Genomic DNA, 24,133 nt, shown 5'->3' on the forward strand with positions numbered 1-24,133 from the left:
AATATTTCGAAGTATTAGGCCTATTATTATTGTTATTATTAACACTTAATAGTTCTATTTTTATTGTTATTATTGACACTTAATAGGGCTGTTTGTTCATTATTCGTAGAGAAGTCTGACACTTGCCGATTGGTCGACAGACACAGCCTGGAAACAGCAGCAAACTGGGTGATTTTTTTTTAATCTTCTGTTGAAATCATTATTATGAAATCAAGACCGTCACTGTTAATTAAGACACTCTAATGTAGGTCTATTGTCTGTGGTGGATTGGGATATATATATTGATAATTATTTGCGATGCTGTGTTTATTTTAAGCTGTATATTAGGGGTGGAATGTGTAGGCTGTATTATTATTATTAGTAGTAGTAGTAGGCCTATTAGTAGCAGTAGTAGCAGTAGCAGTAGTAGCAGCAGTAGCAGTAGTAGCAGCAGCAGTAGTAGCTGTTGCTGTTGGCTATATAAGCTATACTATTTAGTCTAGTTACAGTTGAAGTATAGTTTAAAATAAAGTTGCTTGTCTTTAACTATAGTGAAAGAAAAGGAGACCATAGTGCCAAGTGCTTGGAGGATTGTAACATTCCATTTTCTGTTTTTGAATGGTGTGAGCATGAACCCTCATTAAAAATATTCACATCATTGACATCATTTATAAGGAAATAGCAAGCATTTTTGAAACGGTCTATTTGAGATGAAAGTTTGGAGTGGGGGGTTTTAAGTTTTTTTTCGAGTATAGGATGAGTCAACAACATTATCTGGGTATGAGTTAACAGAATATTAACTTTTAAAAGTGAGATTTTCACTGGACAGTTACTTGAACCATTTCTTTGGTGTGTGTCAAATAATGTGCTTTGTGTGTTCACAGGTCAGCACATCCTGATCAGAGGTCTGTTATGAATTCCCCTGAGGAGAGGCACATTGTAGGACCCCTTGTACACAGTTAATTTGAAAGGCTAATTTCACTCACCTGTGTTATTGTCATCATCAACCAACATTGTTAATTAACATTACATTCTTAATTAAGATGACATTAGGCTGCTACCACTCCTGCAGTGCTAGCCACAGTATCTTTTTCAGATAAGACAATTTTCAGAGCAGATCAGAATCTCACTTGTGATTGATGCATTATGTTTGTCTCCTAACGTTGCTTTATTCAACTTGGAATATACTTAATGGGTTTATGCTCGGGAGGAAAAAATTCCCCACCTATCCGCATGCATGCTATGTATCTCTGGTTTTCAATGCTCACAACTCTCAAATCAACCACACACTTCTAGCACATGTTTCTGTTCTATTAATTGATAGTGGCACCTACCCTGTATATAATCTGAACGTTTCAGAACTCTAGGACCTCACTGTTAAAATAGGAACTTTTTTTCTCCATTTCCTGCTTTCAGTTTAGTTGTGTTTTACTTGAGAAAGGATGCAAGCTGGGTTACACCAGTAATAGCGGTCTCAGAAGTTGTATTGCTGTTTAGCTTAAAAGTAATGTACCATTAGGCTGCAAGTGTTGTAAAAGGTGTTGTTTTTTTAAAGTCCAGTGTACAAGGGGTCAAAATGAGTCTCTCTGGGGAGAATGAGGAGGGTGGCCCTCCCTCTAGTATCTGTGAAGAGACTGAAGAGGAAGCCACTGCTTTTAGAATGAGTCCCTTAGGGAGTGAGGGAGAAATGTCCCTTAAAAGGAGTTTTCCTGCAGAACAGGACACTGACAGTTAACTTGAGAGGTAAGATCGTCAAATAGGTAATTGTGAAGGAGTTGAGAGTTTGTAACAACTATCTAACAAGCCAGTATTGTTGTGATTTGTCTTTATTTCATACAATAGATCAAGTGAATCAGACATTTTGTTGGATACATTTACTATATCACTAACCTATACCTAGCTGTTATGAGCATTTAGACTGATGACAATTATAAAGTAACCATTAAAAAAAAAACAGTAAACATTTTTTTTTAAGTGCGCACACTCCATGTTGGAAATTAATATCCTGCTTTATACAGGATCAAGACAGACCGACCAGTCTCACCTGTACCTAGCTGTGTCTCCATGAAGAGTGACCAGTCGATGGGACTTCCTATTCTCTTTAGGAAAGCAGACCTTTCCACTGAGCAAAGGTGAGATCTGAGACTATTCTTTCAAATCTGCAGTCATGGGAAATATTGGAAATACAAAAGTAAAAAATTCTGAAGTGTGTGAAAACTGTTCTATTTTGTAAACATACATCCTGATTTAAACACTTAAATAAGATCAGGACAGACCGACCAGTCTCACCTGTACCTAGTGGTATCTCCATGAAGAGTGACAGGTCTATGGGACTAAATATTTTCTTCAAAAAGGGAGAATTATCCACTGGGAAAAGGTGAACTGAGTCATAACATGGTGTTTGATTATGGGTTTTCCTTTAATTTACCATCTTATGTGTAAATAAAGACTCATGTTATTGCTCTCTGTGCTCATTTTGACCCAGCAGTATCTCTGAGGAGAATGACCAGTCAATGGATAACCAACCCAGAGGCCCTACTGATGACAAAGTGTGAGTGATCGCAGTTTGCACAGCATCCTACCTGTTTTCTGGTTTTATTCACCAGCTATGTGTCTGACAACATCTAGTACCTTTACTCTGTGCATTTCAAGATAATACAGTAGCATCCAGTTCATCATTCAGGATGCCTCATTTAGCTTGTCATAGGATTTGAATTGTCTACAGTTCATCATTCAGGATGCCTCATTTAGCTTGTCATAGGATTTGAATTGTCTACAGGACATCATTCAGTCTGACATTATACTAGAAATGTAGATAAAATAATATGATGACTATAATAGTGAGACTGTTCCAAGGTTTAGTGTAACTATCAGGAGATGCAGAGTGCATTGTCTCCCAGTAAATGCACCACATTTTGTGATTTCATCTTCACTTAGTCTAGCGAACTGTAGATTAGAGTTTATATTTGATACTTTTTACACAAATAAATGTAATTAAATTCAACAAGGAACATGTATCTTTTCCATGTATACAGTGGCAAGAAAAAGTATGTGAACCCTTTGGAAATACCTGGATTTCTGCATAAATTGGTCATAAAATTTGATCTCATCTTCATCTAGGTCACAACAATTGACAAACACAGTCTGCTTAAACTAATAACACACAAACAATTATACGTTTTCATGTCTTTATTGAACACACCATGTAAACGTTTACAGTGCAGGGTGGAAAAAGTACGTGAACCCTTGGATTTAATAACTGGTTGATCCTCCTTTGGCAGCAATAACCTCAACCAAACGTTTTCTGTAGTTGCGGATCAGACCTCCACAACGGTCAGGAGGAATTTTGGACCATTCCTCTTCACAAAACTGTTTCAGTTCAGAAATATTCCTGGGATGTCTGGTGTAAACTGCTCTCTTGAGGTCATGCCACAGCATCTCAATCGGGTTCAGGTCAGGACTCTGACTGGGCCACTCCAGAAGGCGTATCTTCTTCTGTTGAAGCCATTCTGTTGTTGATTTACATCTGTGTTTTGGGTCGTTGTCCTGTTGTATCACCCAACTTCTGTTGAGCTTCAATTGGCAAACAGATAGCCAAACATTCTCCTGCAAAATGTCTTGATAAACTTGGGAATTCATTTTTCCGTCGATGATAGCAAGCTGTCCAGGCCCTGAGGCAGCAAAGCAGCCCCAAACCATGATGCTCCCTCCACCATACTTTACAGTTGGGATGAGGTTTTGATGTTGGTGTGCTGTGCCTTTTTTTCTCCACACATAGTGTTCTGTGTTCCTTCCAAACAACTCAACTTTAGTTTAATCTGTCCACAGAATATTTTGCCAGTAGCGCTGTGGAACATCCAGGTGCACTTCTGCAAACGTCAGATGTGCAGCAATGGGTTTTTTTGGACAGCAGTGGCTTCTTCTGTGGTGTTTTACGTATCGTAGACTCGTCAACAGAGATGTTAGCATGTTCCAAAGATTTCTGTAAGTCTTTAGCGGACACTCTAGGATTCTTCTTAACCTCATTGAGCATTCTGCGCTGTGCTCTTGCAGTCATCTTTACAGGATGGCCACTCCTAGGGAGAGTAGCAACAGTGCTGAAAGTCCTCCATTTATAGACAATTTGTCTTACCATGGACTGATGAACATCAAGGCTTTTAGAGATACTTTTGTAACCCTTTCCAGCTTTATGCAAGTCAACAATTCTTAATCTTAGGTCTTCTGAGATCTCTTTTGTTCGAGGCATGGTTCACATCAGGCAATGCTTCTTGTGAATAGCAAACTGAAATTTTGTGAGTTTTTTTATAGGGCAAGTCGGCTCTAACCAACATCTCCAATCTCGTCTCATTGATTGGACTCCAGGTTAGCTGACTCCTGACTTCAATTAGCTTTTGGAGAAGTCATTAGCCTAGGGGCTCACATACTTTTCCAACCTACACTATGAATGTTTAAATGATGTATTCAATATAGACAAGAAAAATATAATTTGTGTGTTATTAGTTTAAGCACACTATGTTTGTATATTGTTGTGTCTTAGATGAAGATGCAGAAATCCAGGTAATTCCAAAGGGTTCACATACTTTTTCTTGCTGTACTGTAGGTACCCAACAGATGTCCAGGAAAAAATGAAATCCTACTTGAAGAATAGGACATATTCTTTATTTGAGGGCATTGAAGATGCAGGAAAAACGACACCTCTTAACAACATCTACACAGAGCTCTACATCACACACGGTGGAAGTGGAGAGGTTAATTATGAACATGAGGTGAGACAGATTGAGACAGCATGCAGGTTTCCAGTAGAACAAGAGACATCAATCCAACTCAATGACATCTTCAAACCCTTACCTGGACAAGACAAGCCTATCAGAACAGTGCTGACAAAGGGAGTTTTGGGCATTGGAAAAGCAGTATCTGTGCTGAAGTTCATGTTGGACTGGGCTGAAGGAAAAGCAAACCAAGACATCCAGATCCTCTTTCCACTTCCTTTTCGGGATCTGAACTTGATGAGAGATACAAATCAAAGTCTAATAGAACTACTTCATCACTCCTTTATAGAAACAAAAGAATCAGAAATATCAGAAAATGAAAATGTTGTGTTTGTTTTTGATGGTCTGGATAAATGTCGCCTTCCTCTGGACTTCCAGAATAATAAGATCTGCAGTGATGTCACAGAGTCAACTTCAATGGATGTGTTGCTGACAAACCTCATCAAAGGGAATCTGCTTCCCTCTGCTCACATTTGGATAACCACCCGACCTGCAGCAGCCAATCAGATCCCTCCTGAGTTTGTTCACCAGGTGACAGAGGTACGAGGGTTCAATGACCCACAGAAGAGTACTTCAGTACTTCAGGAAGAGAATCGCTGAAGAGGACCTGGCCGGCAGAATCATGTCACACATAGAGACATCAAGGAGTCTCCACATCATGTGCCACATTCCAGTCTTCTGTTGGATTTCAGCCACTGTCCTAGAGAGATTATTGGTTGAAGCAGAGAATCATGAGATCCCCAAGAATCTGACTCAAATGTACACTCACCTCATGATCTTCCAGTCAAAACTGAGGAGTCAGAAGTATCCTGTAGAGCATGCCAACAATTCTCACTGGGATAAAGAGATGACTCTGGCACTGGGAAAACTGGCTTTTCAACAGCTAGAAAAAGGCCATCTGATATTCTATGAGGAAGACCTGAGCGAGTGTGGCATTGACATCAAGGATGTGTCAGTGCACTCAGATCTTCAGAGAAGAGTCTGGGCTTAACCAGATAAAGGTGTACTGCTTTGTCCATCTGAGTATCCAGGAGTTTCTGGCTGCACTATATGTGTTTCTCATGTTTACTAATGACAACAACAATCTGATGGCTAAAGAGAAATCCCTCCGCAACAAAAGCAGTCTATATGAAGATGCAGTGGACCATGCCTTGCAGTTTGAAAATGGCCATCTGGACCTTTTCCTCCGCTTCCTTCTAGGCCTTTCACTGCAGTCCAATCAGCATCTCCTACAAGGCCTACTGTCACCAACAGGAAGCGGCTCACAGAGCAACAAGGAAACAGTCAGGTACATCAAGGAGAAGATCAGAAAGAAACTCCCTCTGCAGAGGTGCATCAATCTGTTCCACTGTCTGAATGAACTGAATGATCATTCTCTAGTGGAGGAGATCCAAAGCTACCTGAGATCAGGAAGTATCTCAAAATCTAAACTCTCATCTGGACAGTGGTCAGCACTGGTCTTCATGTTACTGACCTCCGAGAAGCTGGATGTGTTTGACCTGAAGAAATATATCAGATCAGATGCGACTCTTCTCAAATTTCTCCCAGTTGTCAGATCCTCTAGAACAGCCCTGTAAGTGCTTAGTCAAATTACATTCTAGACAGCATGCTAATGTAACATAGTAATGAACATCAGTTTGCATTACCATTTAGGCTGACAACTCAGTCTCTAAGGGGATGTTGGCACCTGGGTATCTTGAGATGCACCTTTTTTTTCACAGGCTGAACGAATGTAAACTCACCAAGAAAAGCTGTGAGGCAATCGCTTCTGTTCTCAAATCAAACTCATGCTGTCTGAGAGTGCTGGACATGAGTGGCAATAAACTCCAGGATTCAGGAGTGAAGCTGCTCTCTGCTGGACTGGAGGATTCACACTGTAAACTGGAGACATTGAAGTGAGTGACTTTGTGACTGTCTCCACTGCAAGGGAAAGTGGATGTTGTAAATATAAAGATGTATGTTCTTCATGTTATAAATGTAGTTATAGATTTGTGTGGATTACTAAACCACATTATCTCTCTCCAGGTTGATTGATTGCAATCTAACTGAGAAATCCTGTGAGGTGCTGGTTTCAACTCTCAGCTCAAACACCTCAAGTTTAAGAGAGCTAGACCTGGGAGGAAATGAACTCCAGGATTCAGGAGTGAGATTCATCTGTGCTGGACTTGAGAATCCACAATGTAAATTGGAGACACTGAGGTAAGACTAACCCTCATGGAGTTTAACTTACATTTAACTGGTACTGGATTGAATATAAGGCAGTGCACTGGACAGCTGACAGTCTGACTTTCAAAGCTCATTTATGTTCGATCGACATGCGCTACATTTAGAGTGAATGAGATTTCCACAAACATTGGGATAATGTTGTCGTCTGTCCAGTCTCTGCTCAAATCTTGGATTAAATTCCAACCTTGGTCTCTGATGTCATAATTGGGACTTGGTCTTTGATGTCATAATTGGCCTTGGTCTCTGATGTCATAATTGGGCCTTGATCTCTGATGTCATAATCAAAGACAATTTGTCAGTTTTTATCATTAATTGTATCATTATCTTTAGATGCTAAACTGACATTTTCTGGAATATTTTATACTGTGTAACTTTTCTGCCTCACTTTCCACAGGCTTGCAGGCAGCAGAATCGAAGAGGAAGGCTGTGTTTCTCTTGCTTCCGCTCTGAGGTCAAACCCCTCCCACCTGAAGGAGCTGGACCTGAGTGGAAATACTTCAGGAGACTCTGGAGTAAAGCTGCTCTCTTCTGTACAAGAGGATCCCCTCTATAAACTGGAGACACTGAGGTGAGTTTTATGATCACAGCTTTATGAACACAGTAATATAGTGAACAATTAGCCATTGTAGACATCCAGACACCCGGATCATATTCATTTGTGCAAGCTGTAGCGAAACATTTTGCAACACATTCTAGGTTCTTATTGGATAAGTTCAGGTAGTCCCTGCCCGTTTTGTTCAGTGTTCTTCTCTTTGATGTCTAGTGAAAACGACCCCTATATGTCTGTGCTGCTGTATGTGGGCTTAGATCCACTTCCCTTCTTTCCTTCCCAGGTTAAATGATTGAGAGTCAGTGAAGCAATGGCCTCAGCTTCAAGTCCTTGATTTGATTAAAATGTAAATAGATGTAAATGTGGTCTGATGTTCGTTGATGTGTGCTGTTTCTGTTGCTTGTTAGTGGACTGTGTGTTCTGTTAATTTAGTACAAAAAGCCCTCATTTTATAATGACATCATGCTATATCCATCATGTCTATACATATTGACTTTATTATACAAAGTCACCAAACAATGAAGTAGATGTGAAAACAGGCAGGATGTTTCACTATTAAATACATTTTATTACACAAGTGAACAATGACAGTCTGGCCTTTTCACAGAAAGACAACTCTGAACATCTCATTGTGGGTCTTCTGTTTGGTCAGTAAAGCAGAGAGACATGCAGTCTCAGCAGCTCCTTACTGCTCTGTGTGTGTGTGTATTTATTTATTTTATTTAGGCAAGTCAGAACAAATTCTTATTTTCAATGACAGCCTAGGAACAGTGGATTAACTGCCTTGTTTAGGGGCAGAATGACAGATTTGTACCTTGTCAGCTCGGGGATTTGAACTTGCAACCTTTTGGATACTAGTCCAACACTCTAACCACTAGGCTACGCTGCCGCCCCCGTGTATGTGTGTGTGGGGGGGAGTGCTGCGTCATTCGTCGGGGACAACCAGCGTGGCAGATGTGTTGCTACCTACCCTCACCACTTGGGGGCGGCCCATCAGGAAGTCCAGGATCCAGCTGCAGAGGGAGGTGTTTCATCCCAGGTTCCTTAGCTTAGTGATGAGCTTTGAGGGCACTATGGTGTTGAACGCTGAGCTGTAGTCAATGAATAGCATTCTCACATAGGTGTTCCTTTTGTCCAGGTGGGAAAGGGCAGTGGGGGCGGCCCATCAGGAAGTCCAGGATCCAGTTGCAGAGGGAGGTGTTTCATCCCAGGTTCCTTAGCTTAGTGATGAGCTTTGAGGGCACTATGGTGTTGAACGCTGAGCTGTAGTCAACGAATAGCATTCTCACATAGGTGTTCCTTTTGTCCAGGTGGGAAAGGGCAGTGTGGAGTGCAATAGAGATTGCATCATCTGTGGATCTGTTTGGGCGGTATGCAAATTGGAGTGGGTCTAGGGTTTCTGGGATAATGGTGTTGATGTGAGCCATTACCAGCCTTTCAAAGCACTTCATGGCTACAGACGTGAGTGCTATGGGTCTGTAGTCATTTAGGCAGGTTGCCTTTGTGTTCTTGGGCACAGGGACTATGGTGGTCTGCTTGAAACATGTTGGTATTACAGACTCAATCAGGGACATGTTGAAAATGTCAGTGAAGACACCTGTCAGTTGGTCAGCACATGCCTGGAGCACACGTCCTGGTAATCTGTTTGGCCCCACAGCCTTGTGAATGTTGACCTGTTTAAAGGTCTTACTCACGTCGGCTACGGAGAGCATGATCACACAGTCGTCCGGAACAGCTGATGCTCTCATGCATGCCTCAGTGATGCTTGCCTCGAAGCGAGCATAGAAGTGATTTAGCTCGTCTGGTTGGCTTGTGTCACTGGGCAGCTTGCGGCTGTACCTCCCTTTGTAGTCTGTAATAGTTTGCAAGCCCTGCCACATCCAACGAGCGTCGGAGACGGTGTAGTATGATTCAACCTTAGCCCTGTACTGACGTTTTGCCTGTTTGATGGTTCGTCGCAGGGCATAGCGGGATTTCTTGTAAGCTTCTGGGTTAGAGTCCCGCACCTTGAAAGCGGCAGCTCTGCCCTTTAGCTCAGTGCGAATGTTGCCTGTAATCCATGGCTTCTGGTTGGGGTATGTACGTACAGTCACTGTGGGGACGACGTCCTCAATGCACTTATTGATAAAGCCAGTGACTGATGTGGTGTATTCCTCAATGTCATCGGAAGAATCCCGGAACATGTTCCAGTCTGTGATAGCAAAACAGTCCTGTAGTTTAGCATCTGCTTCATCTGACCACTTTGTTATAGAGGCCATCAGGCCTGGCCATCACCAGGCCATCAGACTGTTAAATAGGGGGGAGAGGTGGGTGGGTGGATAAATGGGATGAGAGGTTGAGGCCCACTTTTTAGTTTTCTTGTTTGAATCCTGTACCAATATTTTTGAATATTGTACCTGTAACACCCCCACCCCTCCTCCCCCAACAAAAAAATGACAAAAGAAACTACATTTGGTCATTCAGTTTGATGACTTTTACTTCACCTCATTACACTGCAGTACATGGACTGACTGTTACTCCTGCCTGGAATGATGACTTGTCAATCTGTCAGTAAGGTGGTGTTATAGGAAATGTAAATCATGTAAATGTGGTCTGATGTTGGTTCATGTGTGCTGTTTCTGTTGCGTGTCAGTGGAGTGTGTTCTGTTAGCTTAGTAAAAGCCCTCCTTTTATAATGACATGTTATATCCATCATGTCTATACATATTGACTGTAGTTCAGTGTCACTATAGTAAGCTTCTTTAACTCAACAACCTTATTGTCTTCCTAGTAACTCTGCTGTGCATTTTACCAGACTGCTAGCGCAGCGGTCTAAGGTACTGCATGTCAATGCAAGAGGTGTCACTCCAGTCCCTGGTTCGAATCCAGGCTGTATCACATACGGCCGTGATTGGGAGTCCCATAGGGCGGCGCACAATTGGCCCAGTGTCGTACGGGTTTGGCCGGGGTAGACCGTCATTGTAAATAAGAATTTGTTCCTAACTGACTTGCCTCGTTAAATAAAAAAATATTTCAGTGTATTAGATGTCTCTGGATTGTCTTGTCTGTTGTACTAATTGCTTGGATTTTTATTGTAGCACAATGTGTTTTTGAAAAGCATGTTGCAAATCAAATGTATTTTTATTACAGTAATGTACAATTACTCACATTGTATGTTAATCTATGATATACTGTATATTTCAAATTAATAATAAAAATGAATAATATTGAAATTCATTTAATATAAGTACTATTTCAAGTAGTATTTCATTTTCATAGTAAAACGAATAATAGTACAGTTGTTATTCCTATTGCCGTGTATGACTTGGGGCGCTATTCAATCTGTATCTCTGAAGCAGTTCAGATTGAGCTATAGAAATGTAAAGGTCATTTCCCATTGAGTCGACATATTCAGCATTTACCATGAATGCAGTCTCAGCTAAAGCGGGATCATTGCCTTTAAAATTTCACTCATGCTGTGACCAACACATTTGCTCAAGTTTGAGAGAGCTAGACCTGGGAGGAAATTAACTCCAGGATTTAGGAGTGAGATTCATCTGTGCTGGACTTGAGAATCCACAATGTAAATTGGAGACACTGAGGTAAGGCTAACCCTCATGGAGTTTAACTTACATTTCACTTGGTCCTGGATTTAATCCAAGGCAGTGCACTGGACAGCTGACAATTTGACTTTCAAAGGTAATGCTTGAGTTGAGATGCGCTACATTTAGATTGAATGAGATTTCCACAAACAATGGAAACGTATTGTCAGCATTGTCAGCTTTCCAGTGCACTGCTCTATAACTTGGATTCAATTCCTGCCTTGGTCTGTGATGTCATAATTGAAGGCAATTTGTCAGTTTTTATCATTGATTGTATTGTCTTTAGATGCAAAACTGACATTTTCTGGGATTATATTTTCTCCCTCACTTTCCGCAGCCTGGCAGGCTGCAGCATCACAGAGGAAGGTTGTCCTTCTCTTGTTTCAGCTCTGAGGTCAACCCCCTCCCACCTGAAGGAGCTGGACCTGAGTGGAAATACTCCAGGAGACTCTGGAGTAAAGCTGCTCTCTTCTGTACAAGAGGATCCCCTCTATAAACTGGAGACACTGAGGTGAGTTTTACTGATCAGTTTCATGAGAACACTGATGTAGTGATCAGTAAGCCATTGTAGACATCCAGACACTGAGTCATATTCAACACATGCTAGGTTCTTATTGGATAAGTTCAGGTAGTCCCTGCCCATTTTGTTCCGTGTTCTTCTCTTTGATGTCTAGTGAATACGACCCCTAGATGTCTATGCTGCTGTATGAGGACTTAGATCCACTTCCCTTCTTTCCTTCCCAGGTTAAATGATTGAGAGTCAGTGAAGCAATGGCCTCAGCTTCAAGTCCTTGATTTGATTAAAATGTAAATAGATGTAAATGTGGTCTGATGTTCGTTGATGTGTGCTGTTTCTGTTGCTTGTTAGTGGACTGTGTGTTCTGTTAATTTAGTACAAAAAGCCCTCATTTTATAATGACATCATGCTATATCCATCATGTCTATACATATTGACTTTATTATACAGTCACCAAACAATGAAGTAGATGTGAAAACAGGCAGGATGTTTCACTATTAAATACATTTTATTACACAAGTGAACAATGACAGTCTGGCCTTTTCACAGAAAGACAACTCTGAACATCTCATTGTGGGTCTTCTGTTTGGTCAGTAAAGCAGAGAGACATGCAGTCTCAGCAGCTCCTTACTGCTCTGTGTGTGTGTGTATTTATTTATTTTATTTAGGCAAGTCAGAACAAATTCTTATTTTCAATGACAGCCTAGGAACAGTGGATTAACTGCCTTGTTTAGGGGCAGAATGACAGATTTGTACCTTGTCAGCTCGGGGATTTGAACTTGCAACCTTTTGGATACTAGTCCAACACTCTAACCACTAGGCTACGCTGCTGTGGTGTGTGTGTGTGTGTGTGTGTGTGTGTGTGTGTGTGTGTGTGTGGTGTGTGTGTGTGTGTGTGTGTGTGTGTGTGTGTGTGTGTGTGTGTGTGTGTGTGTGTGTGTGTGTGTGTGTGTGTGTGTGTGTGTGTGTGTGTGTGTGTGTGTGTGTGTGTGTGTGTGGTATCCTGCCTCTCACATTGCATTTTCATATGGATTTGCCAAATCTACATTTTCTGAATTTCTCATGTTTGTTCCAAAAGCCAAGTGAAAATGAGACTTGGTAGTGGAAGACTAGGATTGGGTATTTCAGCCCTGTTCTTATTCCTTAACAGTGCACCCTTCCTTGAGTCACTGATTTGACATGATTGGACAGGTGAACAAAAAGGCTCCATTCACTTCTACAGTCAGATCCGATCAGTGATTAGACTACTTAAATGAAGGGAGAATGGATGATGCCACTTTTAAAATCATTTGAATGGTGTGTGTGTTTACACCTGTGTGCATTTCCATAGCGTAGTTCAGTAAGTGGACAGTGTCTTGCAATAGAGTAATGGGAAATGGGGAAGTAGTCTAGAAATGCCTGCCTGAACTTGTCCTACAAGAACTGATATTGTTTTTCCGTTGCAAATAGTTTATTTTGAAAGAAAGGTTGTGAGGCGGTTATGCCCTCCGAATGCAGTTTTAATCTTGGTGTTTGGCAGTAACTTGAGTCTTTGTGCTGCCAAATGTTTTCATGTGTGTTGTCCTATAGCAGTAGGGCTAAGTGAACAGTTTGGGAACAGCACCTTCCCCCCTCCCGTCTTGGACCGTTGAACACAATAACTGTGAGAAGTTGGATGTTGAAAGACTTGTTGAACCTGATCACCGGCGTTTTCGTGGGAAAGGGCACCTAGAAAGTGTTAACTTGAAAATGGAGTCTATTGGGGACATCAGGTGGAAATATACACAACAGAGAAACTTCACCACGTTATATAACAGGCCCTGAATGTAGTTGTCTGGAAAATGATTTGCAGGAGACAGAATATAGGTAGACATAGCCACAGGAAGTAGGGGTGCTGCAGCAATATATGTATTTTTATTTTTTATATATATTGTTTTCACAAAAGTAGTGGACTGGGCCTTTACTACTCCTGTATTAGGTAACCAATATAGACTTCTGTAGCACGAGCAAAACAATTATTTCAGCATCTCCACTTTGGCAACAAAGGTAGTTGTATAATTAAGAACAGTGTCTTGCAGGATTCAGTAGTTGTAATTGTAAGAGTTGTTGCCCTGTCCCTTTCTCTGTGATTGTCATTCTAATGGAATCCAGAAAGAACAAACCCTGTACTCAAACATTTACATCAAAAGGTGCAAAGTTATGGACAAAGACACAAAACATCCACCTCAAATTAAATACTTTTCTTGATCAAATAACATGGAAAACAGCCACCTTTTTTGTGCATGAATTAATTTAGCATCCTTCCAACCACTTAATGTAAATGTACATTACTATATTGTACATAGGCTGGTCAACCATCTGCCAAACTATTTAATATTGATATCCTGATGTTTTTTCAGTGCAATGTGAGTTTTATTAATACCATAACTTAAGAAGTAGGTTCAATTACATGACCCTTATATTGTATTAGTGGTCTATATCAGCCAATATGCTAGATGTACTGTAGGTTGAAGAGAGCAGGTGGAGAGACCTGCACTTTCTCTTGAGATATTTGTATTGCCTACCTTTTAGGAGTAGGAATATTTATAGACTGAGAAATATGGGTGATCAATATTTAGGCCTATTTCTAGGCAATGTAGTAAACTTTAGATTAATCACAGGCCTATTTAGGAAGTTCATTTCCTTGGAAAGATAAGTTCCCCGTGCTTCTCCGCTCATGCATAGGCTATAGTCTACTCTATTTAATTGAGGCCACACGCACACCTGATCTGGCAGGTATGGTTACTGAACTGGAAGCCGCAAGAATGATGACAGCGACACTTGCTACATTTAGCTTAGGCTTATAGGATATAGCCTACCTTTTAGGAGGACGATTTGCAGGCAGAGACAAATAAATGGGTAATCAATACTTATTGAAAATGAAAAGGCGCAACGCTGCTCACCATGGTAGCCTAACCTATGTGTGAGTTGTGCATTTTCAATGATTACATTTTTTTATTGTACTTTGACTCACATTGGTTGAGCTCCCTCTACTTTTTTCCATGATCAATATTTATTTACAGATGTAATAAACTACAGTGTAATCATATGTAAGTTCATTTCATATTTAAATGAACTACCACGTGGTTCTCTGCCCATGTAGGCAGCCTACTCTATTTCAATGAGACCACACATACTAGATGCACTTGAACTCTCACACCCAACTAGGAGAGGTAGGCTACTGAAGTTGAAGCAGAGAATTCTGAATATGTGAATGATGCAAAAAATATGTGCTTTTAATACAATAGGTAGGCTAATGCACTCAAAGCAGAAAGACGACCGTTTCCAAATAATGTGTGGGACAACAAAAATAGGGAAGACTAGTCTACGGAGCTCAGGTGAATTTTGCGGTATATTAACAATATCAGTGAATGATACAAAGTTCCATCTTGAATTGATGGGTAGACCTACAGTAGATACAGGACAGCAGCTTAAGCTTAAATCTACAGTCTGGGATCTGGGAATAATTATAATTTAAATTATTGAACCATTGATTCTATTATTGGATAATATAATGTATAAATGTACACCAAGGTAATTCTTTGTCATGTCTCATTTTAGGAGGATCAGATGGTGACTGGGGTCTCAGCAGTGTCAGGCAGCCAGGGAAGACCAGTCTGTGACGGAGGTGAGGTGAATTTTTGCAGATACAATACTTTATTCTCTCTGTGCAGCAAACATTGGACAAGCCAGATTATATTTTAAGGCAGTCTGAAAAACCTCATGTTGATTTCCAAACTGTATCAAGGATTGATAGTCTTTTCCCGATGACACAAAACATGTAAAACAAAAATGTGAGGAAGACCTGTGAGATGCTATTGATGATGATGAATGGATGCAGATATATGTTCATATCATCTCAGACATAAATTAGTGCCGTTTAAGACCATCCATAGAACGTACTATATGACAGTGTAATTCCTCTGCTGGAGGTGTAAATCACAAAAGGGGACATATTTGCATATGATGTGGTCTTGTGAAGGCTGGATGAATTCTGGCATTATGTTCTTTCATCTCAGCATGTCTACAGATTCTCCCTTCTCCCTGTTTTTGTTTGCTTGGAAATGTTGATACTAGAGACTGTTATCTGAAGAAACTGTGTAACAAAGCATTTGTAGCGGCTAAGAAAAGCATTGCCACTAATTGGAAGGTGGTTATCCTCCCACAATGTCAAGTTATGTATCACAAGATTTCATTTATTACCAGAGTAAGGGTGTACTGGGCAACTTTCATAAGGTTACAGTGATAGACAGAATAACAACAAAAAAATCCAGAAAAACGCATGTCAGAAATGCCTTATACAGTGAGGGGGAAAAAAGTATTTGATCCCCTGCTGATTTTGTACGTTTGCCCACTGACAAAGAAATGATCAGTCTATAATTTTAATGGTAGGTTTATTTCAACAGTGAGAGACGAATAACAACAAAAAAATCCAGAAAATAATCCAGAAAACGCATGTCAAAAATGTTATAAAATGATTTACATTTTAATGAGGGAAATAAGTATTTGACCCCTCTGCAAAACATGACTTAGTACTTGGTGGCAAAACCCTTATTGGCAATCAGAGGTCAGACGTTTCTTGTAGTTGGCCACCAGGTTTGCACACACCTCAGGAGGGATTTTGTTCCACTCATCTTTGCAGATCTTCTCCAAGTCATTAAGGTTTCGAGGCTGACGTTTGGCAACTCAAACCTTCAGCTCCCTCCACAGATTTTCTATGGGATTAAGGTCTGGAGTCTGGCTAGGCAACTCCAGGACCTTAATGTGCTTCTTCTTGAGCCACTCCTTTGTTGCCTTGGCCGTGTGTTTTGGGTCATTGTCATGCTGGAATAACCATCCACGACCCATTTTCAATGCCCTGGCTGAGGGAAGGAGGTTCTCACCCAAGATTTGACGGTACATGGCCCCGTCCATCGTCCCTTCGATGCGGTGAAGTTGTCCTGTCCCCTTAGAAGAAAAACACTCCCAAAGCATAATGTTTCCACCTCCATGTTTGACGGTGGGGATGGTGTTCTTGGGGTCATAGGCAGCATTCCTCCTCCTCCAAACACGGTGAGTTGAGTTGATGCCAAAGAGCTCCCTTTTTGTCTCATCTGACCACAAAACTTTCACCCAGTTGTCCTCTGAATCATTCAGATGTTCATTGGCAAACTTCAGACGGGCATGTATATGTGCTTTCTTGAGCAGGGGGACCTTGCGGGCGCTGCAGGATTTCAGTCCTTCACGGCGTAATGTGTTACCAATTGTTTTCTTGGTGACTATGGTCCCAGCTGCCTTGAGATCACTGACAAGATCCTCCCGTGTAGTTCTGGGCTGATTCCTCACCGTTCTCATGATCATTGCAACTCCACGAGGTGAGATCTTGCATGGAGCCCCATACCGAGAGAGATTGACAGTTCTTTTGTGTTTCTTCCATTTGCGAATAATCGCACCAACTGTTGTCACCTTCTCACCAAGCTGCTTGGCGATGGTCTTGTAGCCCATTCCAGCCTTGTGTAGGCCTACAATCTTGTCCCTGACATCCTTGGAGAACTCTTTGGTCTTGGCCATGGTGGAGAGTTTTGGAATCTGTTTGATTGCTTCTGTGGACAGGTGTCTTTTATACAGGTAACAAACTGAGATTAGGAGCACTCCCTTTAACCTCTATGGGCTAGGTGGGATGCTAGCGTCCCACCCGTGGTGCACTCCATCAACAGCAGGTGCATTTCAAGAGCGGCAAATTTGAATCCAAATAAATGTCAAAATTCAAATTTTTCAAACATACAACTATTTTACACCCTTTGAAAGATAAACATCTCCTTAATCTAACCACGTTTTACGATTTCAAAAAGGTTTTACGGCGAAAGCATACATTTAGAGTATGTTAGGACAGTACATTTACAAGAGTTGTGTGTAATGTTTTGTCAATTCAAAGACAGGGTCACCAAAACCATAAAACCAGCTAAAATGATGCACTAACCTTTTACAATCTCCATCAGATGACACTCCTAGGACATTATGTTAGACAATGCATGCATTTTTAGTTCTATCAAGTTCATATTTATATCCAAAAACAGCGTTTTACTATGGCATTGATGTTGAGGAAATCGTTTCCCTCCAATAACCGGCAGTCAAGTCAACACCACAAATTAAATAATTAAAATTAGAAAACATTGGTAAAATATTATATTGTCATTTAAAGAATTATAGATTTACATCTCTTGAACGCAATCAACTTGCCAGATTTAAAAATAACCTTACTGGGAAATCACACTTTGCAATAATCTGAGCACTGCGCCCAGAAAAATACGCGTTGCGATACAGACTAGACGTCATGTTGGGGAGATCTAAAATCGAAAATACTATGTAAATAATCCATTACCTTTGATTCTCTTCATCAGATGTCACTTCCAGGTATCACAGGTCCATAACGAATGTAGTTTTGTTCAAAAAAGCTCATCATTTATGTCCAAAAATCTCTGTCTTGTTAGCACATGATCTAAGCCAGCCGGACTTCTCGTCATGAACGAGGGGAAAAAATATATTTACGTTCGTTCAAACATGTCAAACGTTGTATAGCATAAATCATTAGGGCCTTTTTTAACCAGAACATGAATAATATTCAAGGTGGACGAATGCATACTCTTTTATAACGTATTGGAACGAGGGTACCCAACATGAACTCGCGCGCCAGGTGTCTAATGGGCCATCATCGTTCCATGGCTCTTGTTCAGTCAGATCTCCCTCCAGAAGACTCAAAACACTTTGTAAAGGCTGGTGACATCTAGTGGAAGCAATAGGAAGTGCCAAAATATTCCTCAGCCCCTGTGTTTTTCAATGGGATAGGTTTAAAGGTAATACAACACATCAGGTATCCACTTCCTGTCAGAAAATGTCTCAGGGTTTTGCCTGCCAAATGAGTTCTGTTATACTCACAGACACCATTCAAACAGTTTTAGAAACTTTAGAGTGTTTTCTATCCATATATAATAAGTATATGCATATTCTAGTTACTGGGTAGGATTAGTAACCAGATTAAATCGGGTACATTTTTTTTATCCAGCCGTGCAAATACTGCCCCCTAGCCCTAACAGGTTAAGAGTGTGCTCCTAATCTCAGCTTGTTACCTGTATAAAAGACACCTGGGAGCCAGAAATCTTTCTGATTGAGAGGGGGTCAAATACTTATTTCCCTCATTAAAATGCAAATCAATTTATAACTTTTTTGACATGCGTTTTTCTGGATTTTTTGTTGTTATTCTGTCTCTCACTGTTGAAATAAACCTACCATTAAAATTATAGACTGATCATTTCTTTGTCAGTGGGCAAACGTACAAAATCAGCAGGGGATCAAATACTTTTTTCCCTCACTGTATGGAATACAGTATGACTAAAGGAGTCTGCATTGAAAACAAGCCCACGTCAGGCTTGTTTTGGCAACATGGGTCTCCATGGAGATGTTGAGCCCGGAACTGACACAGACCAGAAGCAGCTTTGCCGCCCTGGATCCAAAGGTATCCGGCGCCTTCGTCCTTGGTGCCTTCCCAATCAAGATCGGATCTGGAGGTACCTGCGTCTTCGTCCTCGGTCTCCCTCTCCGGTGGCTTCTACCTCGGGTTCAGATCCTCGGAGCTCCCAGCCTCACCAGACCGTGAGGCTGCCTGAGAGACCGGCCCATTCAACATCACCAGCTGTCATCATAAGCAGCTCTATGGTGAGAAACATCTCGGTCCTCAAGGCAAAAACCCTGTGCTACCCAGGAGCTCGAGTACAGAACATAACAAGGCTGCTTCTGACTGTTCTACCACAGATGCCGGGAGCTGACACTGTCGTAGTCCATGTGGGGTCAAACGACATCAGGAGGGCTAGCTAGGAATATTTGAAAATTGATTTTAAAGGACTGATTTTAGCATTAAAAGACTCCAAAAACTGCCAATAATTTCAGGTCCAGTACCATCGTTGGTGATGTCATCGGGTGTGAAAGATTCAGCAGACTGCTGGCATTACATATCTGGCAAAAAGACTACAGTAGCTCTGCTGGAGTCACTTTTATGGTTAACTTTGACCCCTTCCGGAAACAGAAGATACTCTACAGGAATGATGGAGTCCATCCAAATCATCTTGGTTCCTGGACTCCTGTCCACACATTTCAAGGCTGCATTGAAACAATGACTGGTAAATGATCCAAGACCAGCTCAGTTAATCCCTACCATTGTGACAATGAGTCATCATAATGCTGCATCGAATGTACATTATCTTAGGGTTATTGGCAAACACAATGTAAGTAATTTAATTTATGTACCCCTAATTTCACTGAATACATCTGTTTATCCTCCAGCTATTGTAGGCAGTAATCATGAGCCTATAAACCAGAGTTACACTGTTACCACTAAGGCGGTGTGCAATAGTAGGAAGATCACTTTATGCAGCTCACCCTGCCCTATCAGCTCCAATGGAAATAACATGAGTAAGTGTTCCTCCGATAAGCTTCCCAGTAAAGCATTAAAAACAATCAAACAAGGTTCATGAAGTCAATAACTTGCTTGTAACAGATGACATTCATATTCTCTGAAACTCACTTAGATAATACCTTTAATGATACTGTGGTAGCAATACATGGCTATAACGTTTACCGAAAAGACAGAAATTCCAACAGGGGCGGTGTTGCGACCTACATAAAATAATTCTGGTAAAGCTTAGAGACGATCGAATGTTAAATACTGTTGAAGTAATATGGCTACAGGTTCATCTGCCTCACCTAAAGCCCATTCTTGTGGGAAGCTGCTATAGACCACCAAGTGCTAACAGTCAGTGTCTGGATAATATGTGTGAAATGCTTGATAATGTATGTGATATCAACAGAGAAGTATATTTTCAGGGTGATTTTAAATATTGACTGGCTATCATCAAGCTGCCCACTCAGGAAAAAACTTCAAACTGTAACCAGTGGCTGCAACCTGGATCAGGTTGTCAGTCAACCTACCAGGGTAGTTACAAACAGCACAGGAATTAAATCATCAACATGTATTGATAACATTTTTACTAATGCTGAAGATATTTGCTTTAAAGCAATATCCAAATCCATAGGATGTAGTGATCACAATATAATAGCCATAGTGTATAAGAGGTTATATAATACGTTTTGTAGTGATTCATATGTTGATGATGTAAAGAATATTTGCTGGTCTGTGGTGTGTAATGAGGAGCAACCAGATGTTGCACTTGATGCATTTATGAAACAGTTACTAATAAGCATGCAGCCATTAAGAAAATGACTGTAAAAATTGTTAAATCCCCTTGGATTGATGAGGAATTGAAAAATGGTATGGTTGAGAGGGATGAGGCAAAAGGTATGGCAATTAAGTCTGGCAGCCCAACTGATAGGCAAACGTACTGCAAATTAATAAATCATGTGACTAAACTAAAAAAAAAATTAACTACACTATGAAACAAAGATAAATTATATAAAGAATGATAGTAAAAAGCTTTTGGGCACCTTAAATTACATTTTGGGAAAAAAAGCCAAATCGGCTCCCTCATTCATTGAATCAGATGGCTCATAGACAACAATATTTATTGTTGTCCATCAACAATGACAAGCTACCGTAGTCTGACAATCTGGATGGAAAATTACTGAGGATTTTTAATTTCTTTATTTTTATTTAACCAGTTTTATTTAACCAGTTGAGAACAAGTTCTCATTTACAACTGTGACCTGGCCAAGATAAAGCAAAGCAGTGCGACCAAAAAGAACAACACAGAGTTACACATAAACAAACGTACAGTCAATAACACAATAGAAAAATATATGTATATTGTGTGCAAACGTAGAAGAGTAGGGAGGTAAGGCAATAAATAGGCCATATAGGTGAAATAATTACAATTTAGCATTAAAACTGGAGTGATATATGTGCAGATGATGATATGCAAGTAGAGATACTGGGGTGCAAAAGAGCAAGAGGATAAATAACAATATGGGGATGAGGTAGTTGGGTGTGCTATTTACAGATTGGCTGTGTACAGGTACAGTGATCGGTAAACTGCTCTGACAGCTGATGCTTAAAGTTAGAGAGGGAGATATAAGACTCCAGCTTCAGAGATTTTTGCAATTCCTTCCAGTCATTGGCAGCAGGCCAAAAAGATCATCATGGACAACAACCACCCGAGCAACTGCCTGTTCACCCCGCTATCATCCAGAAGGCGAGGTCAGTACAGGTGCATCAAAGCGGGGACCAAGAGATAGAAACAGTTTTTCAATCTCAAGGCCATCAGACTGTTAAACAGCCATTGAGTGGCTGTTACCAACATACTGACTCATCTCTAGCCACTTTAATAATTTAATAATGGAATAATTGATGTAATCAATTTATCACTAGCCACTTTATTACCCTACATTACTCATCTCATATGTATATACTGTACTCTATACCATCTACTGCATCTTGCCATCTTGATGTAATGTATCGCTAGCCACTTTAAACAATGCCGCTTTGTATGTTTTCATACCCTACATTACTCATCTCATATGTATATACTGTACCCTATACCATCTACTGCATCTTGCCTATGCCGTTCAGCCATTACTTATTTATATATTTTTATGTACATACAGTGGGGCAAAAAAGTATTTAGTCAGCCACCAATTGTGCAAGTTCTCCCACTTAAAAAGATGAGAGGCCTGTAATTTTCATCATAGGTACACGTCAACTATGACAGACAAAATGAGAAACAAAATCCAGAAAATCACATTGTAGGATATTTAATGAATTTATTTGCAATTTATGGTGGAAAATAAGTATTTGGTCACCTACAAACAAGCAAGATTTCTGGCTCTCACAGACCTGTAACTTCTTTAAGAGGCTCTTCTGTCCTCCACTCGTTACCTGTATTAATGGCACCTGTTTGAACTTGTTATCAGTATAAAAGACACCTGTCCACAACCTCAAACAGTCACACTCCAAACTCCACTAAGACCAAGACCAAAGAGCTGTCAAAGGACACCAGAAACAAAATTGTAGACCTGCACCAGGCTGGGAAGACTGAATCTGCAATAGGTAAGCAGCTTGGTTTGAAGAAATCAACTGTGGGAGCAATTATTAGGAAATGGAAGACATACAAGACCACTGATAATCTCCCTCGATCTGGGGCTCCACGCAAGATCTCACCCCGTGGGGTCAAAATGATCACAAGAACGGTGAGCAAAAATCCCAGAACCACACGGGGGGACCTAGTGAATGACCTGCAGAGAGCTGGGACCAAGGTAACAAAGCCTACCATCAGTAACACACTACACCGCCAGAGACTCAAATCCTGCAGTGCCAGACGTGTCCCCCTGCTTAAGCCAGTACATGTCCAGGCCCGTCTGAAGTTTGCTAGAGAGCATTTGGATGATCCAGAAGAGGATTGGGAGAATGTCATATGGTCAGATGAAACCAAAATATAACTTTTTGGTAAAAACTCAACTCGTCGTGTTTGGAGGGCAAAGAATGCTGAGTTGCATCCAAAGAACACCATAACTACTGTGAAGCATGGGGGTGGAAACATCATGCTTTGGGGCTGCTTTTCTGCAAAGGGACCAGGACGACTGACCGCGTAAAGGAAAGAATGAATGGGGCCATGTATCGTGAGATTTTGAGTGAAAACCTCCTTCCATCAGCAAGGGCATTGAAGATGAAACGTGGCTGGGTCTTTCAGCATGACAATGATCCCAAACACACCGCCCAGGCAACGAAGGAGTGGCTTCGTAAGAAGCATTTCAAGGTCCTGGAGTGGCCTAGCCAGTCTCCAGATCTCAACCCCATAGAAAATCTTTGGAGGGAGTTGAAAGTCTGTGTTGCCCAGCGACAGCCCCAAAACATCACTGCTCTAGAGGAGATCTGCATGGAGGAATGGGCCAAAATACCAGCAACAGTGTGTGAAAACCTTGTAAAGACTTACAGAAAACGTTTGACCTGTGTCATTGCCAACAAAGGGTATATAACAAAGTATTGAGAAACTTTTGTTATTGACCAAATACTTATTTTCCACCATAATTTGCAAATAAATTCATTAAAAAATCCTACAATGTGATTTTCTGGATTTTTTTTCTTCTCATTTTGTCTGTCATAGTTGAAGTGTACCTATGATGAAAATTACAGGCCTCTCATCTTTTTAAGTGGGAGAACTTACACAATTGGTGGCTGACTAAATACTTTTTTGCCCCACTGTATTCGTATTCATTCCTTTACACTTGTGTGTAGGAAGTAGTTGTTGTGAATTGTTAGGTTATATTACTTGTTAGATATTACTGCATGGTCGGAACTAGAAGCACAAGCATTTCGCTACACTTGCATTAACACCTGCTAACCATGTGTATGTGACAAATACATTTGATTTGAAAGCAGAGAACTGGAAGGAAAGGCGGCCAAAGTAAGTGTTGGCTTTGGGGATGACCAGTGAAATATACCTGCTGGAGCTCGTGCTACGGGTGAGTGTTGCTATGGTGACCAGTGAGCTGAGATAAGGCGGGGCTTTAC

At 40.8% G+C, this 24,133-nt stretch overlaps 1 protein-coding gene across 1 annotated transcript; it reads left to right on the forward strand.

The window, feature by feature from the left end:
- The first annotated feature begins 760 nt into the window (after nt 1-760).
- On the forward strand, nt 761-10,740 carry LOC106601878 (NLR family CARD domain-containing protein 3). Its single transcript, XM_082972872.1, is given in 10 exon segments — nt 761-1,722; nt 1,998-2,111; nt 2,465-2,530; nt 4,580-5,318; nt 5,320-5,702; nt 5,704-6,321; nt 6,470-6,643; nt 6,774-6,947; nt 7,369-7,542; nt 7,808-10,740. Coding segments are annotated over 9 exon segments (2,409 nt in total). The 5' UTR covers nt 761-1,722; nt 1,998-2,043; the 3' UTR covers nt 7,821-10,740.
- The last annotated feature ends 13,393 nt before the right edge of the window (nt 10,741-24,133 follow it).

The sequence above is a fragment of the Salmo salar genome, chromosome 03, assembly GCF_965601325.2.
Source record: "Salmo salar chromosome 03, fSalSal1, whole genome shotgun sequence".
In the NCBI taxonomy this organism is placed as follows: domain Eukaryota; kingdom Metazoa; phylum Chordata; class Actinopteri; order Salmoniformes; family Salmonidae; genus Salmo; species Salmo salar.